This window comes from Lontra canadensis, unplaced genomic scaffold (assembly GCF_010015895.1).
Source record: "Lontra canadensis isolate GAN:19392208 unplaced genomic scaffold, GSC_riverotter_1.0 scaffold113, whole genome shotgun sequence".
Lineage (NCBI taxonomy): Eukaryota > Metazoa > Chordata > Mammalia > Carnivora > Mustelidae > Lontra > Lontra canadensis.
The window spans coordinates 258,880-265,531 of NW_022631107.1; the positions used below are offsets into that span (position 1 = coordinate 258,880).

Genomic DNA, 6,652 nt, shown 5'->3' on the forward strand with positions numbered 1-6,652 from the left:
AGGAGAGGATAGGGGTGTTCATTTTCTGAAACATACTTTCTACAATAAGTGTTTCTTATGCAATTAAAAAAAGAAAATTTTAGAAACATTTCTGAATTAATTTCCTTAAATCTTTATATACAGTTGACCCTCGAACAACACAGGTTTGAAATGTGGAATTCAGTTACATCCATATTAGAATATTGTAACTGTATTTTTTCTTCATTACGATTTTTTGTAACATTTTCTTTTTTCTAGCTTACTATAAGAATACAATATATAATACATACAACGTACAATGTATGCTGCTCTCCTCCGCAACATCCCTGCGCCCACCAAAGCAGGTCCCAGCTGCCCTGGGACAAGTTGAGACCGAGCCCCGTCACGCGCTGGGAGTCCCACGCATGGAGGTCCTGCCCCACAGGCCGGCGCAGCCAATCGCCGCGGGGGCAGGCGGTAAGGGCGGGGCCGATCGGACAGAAATCCAGAGACCTTAAAGGCTGAGTCAGGAGCAGCTGCGTCAGAATCCCAAGCCTCGGCTATCTGGAAGGGCTGCGTTCGTCTGTGAAGTGCGCCTGCGCAGCGCAGCTGTGGACGCCGTAGGTCAGCGTCTCAGTGTGGGGACCCACCGCGTCGGGGACAGGGACTAAAGGAGGGGTGTCCACCCCGGGGCTCTGGCGAGGGGCGGGTGCGATCCGCGTAAATAAGAGCATCTGCATCCCTGGAGGTGAGGCGGCTGAGTCGACGCTGCTTGGATCCTGTAAACCTTGAGGTGGGAAGTCGGGGGAGGACGGTTTAGGGAACGCAGGGAGGCGCGGAGTCCCCTGGGAGGCCCTGGGCTGTGCAGGAATCGGTCCGCCTCCGGGCCGTGGCGGCACAGGTCCGATAGCTGGGCCGCGGCGGGACCCGGCCTGGCTAAGGAGTTACGTGGCAGCCTGACTTACGCACTGGCTGCGGGGCCCGGCACTCCTTGCACGGCCGTGCATCAACATCCTCTGGAAGCTGAGAGCGACGAGCGGGATGGAGAGCCCCCCGCCTGCCCCGCCTGCCGCGCCGCTCTTGGCCCCGCCTGGGACCGTGCTCTGAGCCCTGGCAGAGCCTTGGCCAGGTCGGGGTCGGGAACTGGGGGCTTGGGACTCCTTTGTGCCTCATGACCACGTCCTCGATTTGGGGGAGTGAATGGGAGGGTTGGCGGCAGAGGCCAAATGTGGGGACTGCGCACTCCTGCCCAACTTCTTGGGAAGGCCTTTCAGAAAGTTATCAGTGCAGGAACCGGCGGTTCGAAGATCTGTCTCACGACGTGCTGTACATTAGGGTAAAAGAAAAGTGTGAGGTGGCTACCTAAGTCTTGGGGGTTCCCTGCCCTTACTTGCGATCAGGTGTCCTGATAAACAAGATTTCCTGGGTCACCTCGGTATTTTCAGTAAATAACTTGGATCAACAGTTTCTTAGATTTCTAAGATTCTGAGACCCCTATCAAAATCTGAATTGTCACTGCGCTGTTACAATGAAGTCAGTTTAAATTCCTACAGCACTTGTCAGCCTGTTTTTCAGTTGATGGCTGAATCATACCTCTACCTCCACTGTTTTAAGTCCTTGGCCTGGTTTTCTCCACCCACATCCATAGCCTTCTTCACAGACCTGTAAATATTTGGGAGGATGATTTAAGCGTTTTTACTCCACAGCATCTCAGGACAAAATAGGATGGCTTTTTAAAAAGGATCCATCTCATTGAATATTCATATCATTCTCTTTACTAGGTTTTTGAACCATGAATCCTTCACTCTTCCTGACTGCCCTTTGCTTGGGAATAGCCTCAGCAGCTCCAGAACTCGACCAAAGCTTAGATTCACAGTGGTACCAGTGGAAGGCAACGCACAGGAGATTATATGGCATGGTTGGTAACATGAAACTGTCCAGAGGGACCATGAGAGAAAGGCCCTCCTTGCTGGGCATTTATAGGCAGAGAGTAGCATCCAGAGATCAGCTTTTACCAAGGCCGTAACTTAATGGCACCCATTATTGAGTATAATACGGGCATAATTCCTGTTGTATGGTTGTTGGAGAACAGCTCCAGCAGAAATAAAAAGCCATCCCTGGCTATGGTTTTTCTCCCGATCTGTCTGCAAATCCATTTGGTGAGGATGGGCTCGGTTTTAAGTAGAAATAAAGGTATATTACATATTTGCCTCTAGAGTGAAGAAGGTTGGAGGAGAGCAGTGTGGGAGAAGAATATGAAAATGATTGAACTGCATAATCGGGAATACAGCCAAGGGAAACATGGCTTCACGATGGCAATGAATTCCTTTGGTGACATGGTGAGTGTAGCTTGGATTGCTGAACTTTTTGTGCTTCCTCTCTGTACTTTAGCAGAATAACCTCATTTTTTCAACATTTTACTTACTTTTCCTTAAGACCAATGAAGAATTCAGGCAGGTGATGAATGGCTTTCGAAACCAGAAACACAGGAAAGGGAAAGTGTTCCAAGAACCTCTCTTTGCTGAGATCCCCAAATCTGTGGATTGGACTCAGAAAGGCTATGTAACTCCTGTGAAGAATCAGGTATGATAATACTAGGTCTCCTTCTAAGAGTAAAGCCAAAAGGAATTAGTGTCCTAGCTTTGGTAGACTGGAGTGACATCAGTTTGCTTTTTTGTTTTAAGAATATTTAGGTATATGGGCTATTGTTGTCTTGTAAACTGGTAACTTTTTTATTTTCAGGGTCAGTGTGGTTCTTGTTGGGCTTTTAGTGCAACTGGTGCCCTTGAAGGACAGATGTTCCGGAAAACTGGTAAACTTGTGTCACTGAGTGAGCAGAACCTCGTGGACTGCTCTCGGTCTCAAGGCAATCAGGGCTGCAGTGGTGGCCTGATGGATTTTGCCTTCCAGTATATTAAGGACAACGGAGGCCTGGACTCAGAAGAATCCTATCCGTATCTTGCAAGGGTAAATGGAGTTCCTTATCTTGTTATTCCAGCCCTCCTCTTGAAAGTTGTATTGAACATTTTCAAAGATAACAGGCACTTTATTCAGCCTTCACATTTTAGACGTAAACTGACAGAAAACGGCCACTATAAATTATCAGCTTTTGCACAGGTTCTCTGAATAGATGGTTAGTGTATAGCTCTTCTTATTTCTGTGTAACTTGGAGACTTTATATACCATTCTGGACATAATCTCCATAGTGTAAGATTTCTTATGGACAGGTAGACTTGGGTTTCACTGAAAAAAAAAAAACATACTGCCGATTTTCACTTTCAAATCAGCCAGTACTATTTTGCTGTTGACTTACAACAAAGTTGACTTGGAAATCATTAAGCTGCAAACTATGGGACCAGGAAGGGAAACAAACCATAAAAGACTCAATCTCAGGAAACAGAGGGTTGCTGTGGGGTGGAAGGCAAGGGATAGGGTGGCTGACTTACGGACATTGGGGAGGGTATGTGCTATGGTGAGTGCAGTAAATTGTGTAAGACTGATGATACACAGACCTGTACTCCTGAAGCAAATAATACATTATATGTTAATGACATTTAAAAAAAAACAAACTGCAAACTGCTGAGTCTTGAGGTCCTAGAACTCATGTTCAGCTCCTAGTGATCAAGTCTCTTTCCCCTTTACCTTTAAAAGGACACAGATAGCTGTAACTACAAGCCTGAGTGTTCTGTTGCCAATGACACTGGCTTCGTGGACATCCCTCAACGAGAGAGGGCCCTTATGAAGGCAGTGGCAACTGTAGGACCCATCTCTGTTGCTATTGATGCAGGCCATCCATCGTTCCAGTTCTATAAATCAGGTAGGTGTTGATATTTTTACTGTAGAAATTTAGGCGGGCAAAATTGGAAAACACCGCAGTTGACTTTTTGGTTTGGAGTCCTGCTTTCCAAGACTGTAGAATTTTGAGTGTGCATTTAATAATAGTGATGTTTCCATTTGACATACTTTAGGCATTTTCTCATGACAGACTCTTCTTAAATATTTTTAAATGTATGTATTTATGGAATAAATATAAATGTATGGAATTATGTAATTCCATAAATAATTGACATAACTACTGTCCAATTGTTGGACCTTTTTTCAAAAAAAATGTTTACTTAGAACTGTAAAGAACCCTGTGGCTCAAGTGTTAACTTTGTCCTGTGCTACTTCCTTTTAGGAATAGAAAGGATTATGCTAAATAGGAGTGGCTAAATCACCTTAGCCTTGGTAACTAGATCTTACCTTTAGAAATCTTTGTATTTTTTCAAGTAGAAAATATCTTGGATTTAGTTTAATTTTGATTCCTAGTGAGTTGAGTTTGACTTCTCCTTTTTTATGAGCCATAACAATTTTTTGGTAAATATTTAAGCATTAGTTTGGAATTTGTTTATAACATTTAATTTTAATTGAATTTTGAGATGTCTGTCTTAACTGGTAGATAGGGTGAGTTACTATCATGTGTCACTTGGAGCTTCTTACCCTGACATTGAATTTTATTCTCCTAGGCATTTATTTTGATCCAGATTGCAGCAGCAAAGACCTGGATCATGGTGTACTGGTGGTTGGCTATGGCTTTGAAGGAACGGATTCAAATAACAATAAATTTTGGATTGTCAAGAACAGGTATAAAACTCCAAATGTTATATATATATTAAATTGAAAAGGACATGCTTGTTTGGAATCAGTATTTGATTTCAAGTCCAAAAAAGTTCAACTTCGAAATCCCAGAAGTCTTTCCCCCACTTAAGAGTGAGCATGCTGATATTTTTATAAAAGTAAAACGTGCTGATGTTTGATTACAAGATTTTGTAGCAAGAGTGTTGGAATTACAATGTATTTGTAAACATTACATTTCTAAATTCTAAATTTTTTTTTTTTACTCATAAATAAATCGGGCCCCAAGAGTTTCAGATAAAGTATGTTGCACCTATAGAGTTAAGGGCTGGTTTCCTTTTTCTGTGTCCAGTTTTTCAGCAAGATACACTGAGCACAAATAACTGCTGACTCTTTAAGTTGGAAAGATTTTCCAAGAGTCCAGTGGGCTCTGTGCATCCTTCCTATTATCATTTGGGGTCCTGCCATTTTATGCTACTTTCCAACTCCAAGGCTTTGAGGGTTGTCAGGATCAGTTTTTGCCACTAAAATTCTTAACTGAGATGAGGTATAAGATAGCGTGTAGAAATAGACTGGTATGTTGGAATTGTACCTCTGCCTCAGTTTCCTGTCTTTAAATGTTAAGGATTCATGGGAATTAGCATGCTTACTACTGTATGTAATAGGAATTAGAATAGTGCCTGGTAAGTGGAAAGCCCTATTTTAATTATTAACTATTATTATTAATGAAGTTAATGTGTACTTGATTCTTTGTATAAAACAGAAAATATGCTCTTCTTTCAGTTGGGGTCCAGAATGGGGCTGTAATGGCTACGTAAAAATGGCCAAAGACCAGAACAACCACTGTGGAATTGCCACAGCAGCCAGCTATCCCACTGTGAGCTGATGGACCCGGAGATTTAGAGGACTTGAAGACAGCATATCTGGGGGGATTTTATCTTAAAACTGACCAAACCCTTATTGTATAAGATAAGACACTTGAATCGTTGGGGATCCAAGTTGTGATTTGAATTCTGTGACATTTTTATAAGGGTAAAACATTACCACTACTTTAATTACTGTTATAAATAGCTTTATAATGTTGAAGTTTCATTACTTAATTCTAAAACTTTTGAATTTTCATTTTTTCAAAGAATATATAAAACTTTACCTTTTAAAATAAAATTTAATTCAGTATGTAGAGGTGGAACTTCTCAGTTTTCCATTTACTTTTTGTGTAGTTGGGAAATATAACTGGGTTATAAAGACATATCTGAATATGTTGTGGTACATTAGGAGGACAGTGGGTGGCCCTCAGGATCTTAAAAATACGCAGATTTTGTGTTAGCTGCCCATTGGCTCTGTTGACCCAATCCTTGAATCTGGCAAAATGTGACAGTCTGGAAGGACAAAGGTAAATTGTTTTATTAAAGTTTTAATAGTTTAACAATTCACGCTTTAGAATAGTGAATAGATATGCAGAATCTTAGGTTTTAGATACTAGAAAAGGAGACCAACTTGATTCAAGATGTTTAAAACTTAATAAGGTTATGGGATAAAAAAATCTCAGAGCCAGTTACTGAAGCAATCTCTTTGAATTGGTGGTAAAGACCTTGTCACTAGTTCACAGATGAATGAGGATAGATTCTGGATTACCAAATCTGTTTTGTCTTTGTTCTGCCAAGATGGCTTTCCAAATAACTCCTCTAGGAAAAGCATTATTGGTTACCTTGTGTTAGCAAAAGTAAATTTAATGGCTGTGATAAACCAAGTCTCAGATGCTTGGTAAGAACTGGAAGAATGTGTTAAAAGAACCACAAGAGATGAACATGAGCTACAAAAATAGTCCCCCAGCCTGGGAAAATGGATGAGTGATCACTAGGCCAAACTTGGACTTAACTGCCTAATCTCTGAATTAAAAATAAACTTAGAACAAAACAGCCTAACCATATGGTTGTATACAGGCAGTAAGTACAAATAAAACAATATTTTTGTATACTGAAACGATGGAACAGAAATATGCCAACTTTTGGGTGGATTATGATTGATCATTTTCTTAACCTATTCTATAAAAATATATCTTTTTTAGTAGGGGAGAAAT

The 6,652-nt window shown here is 41.4% G+C and overlaps 1 protein-coding gene across 3 annotated transcripts; it reads left to right on the forward strand.

Moving 5' to 3' along the window:
• Positions 1 to 527: 527 nt before the first annotated feature.
• On the forward strand, positions 528 to 5,752 carry CTSV (cathepsin V). 3 transcript variants are annotated; one of them, XM_032840477.1, is made up of 8 exons: positions 528 to 582; positions 1,740 to 1,876; positions 2,175 to 2,297; positions 2,395 to 2,541; positions 2,701 to 2,925; positions 3,610 to 3,775; positions 4,464 to 4,581; positions 5,356 to 5,752. In XM_032840477.1, the coding sequence occupies exons 2-8, from the start codon at positions 1,751 to 1,753 to the stop codon at positions 5,456 to 5,458; spliced, it is 1,008 nt and encodes a 335-aa protein (XP_032696368.1). In that variant the 5' UTR covers positions 528 to 582; positions 1,740 to 1,750; the 3' UTR covers positions 5,459 to 5,752. The 3 variants fall into 3 exon arrangements, with proteins under 3 accessions (XP_032696368.1, XP_032696369.1, XP_032696370.1); XM_032840478.1 differs by lacking the exon at positions 528 to 582 and adding an exon at positions 642 to 739; XM_032840479.1 differs by lacking the exon at positions 528 to 582 and adding an exon at positions 658 to 751.
• Positions 5,753 to 6,652: the final 900 nt, after the last annotated feature.

Coding starts and splice junctions, on each gene's coding strand:
- CTSV (XM_032840477.1), top strand. CDS start 1,751: ATGAATCCTTCACTCTTCCTGACTGCCCTTTGCTTGGGAATAGCCTCA. Junction 2,926..3,609: donor CCTATCCGTATCTTGCAAGG/GTAAATGGAGTT, acceptor TACCTTTAAAAG/GACACAGATAGCTGTAACTA. Junction 4,582..5,355: donor TTTTGGATTGTCAAGAACAG/GTATAAAACTCC, acceptor CTCTTCTTTCAG/TTGGGGTCCAGAATGGGGCT.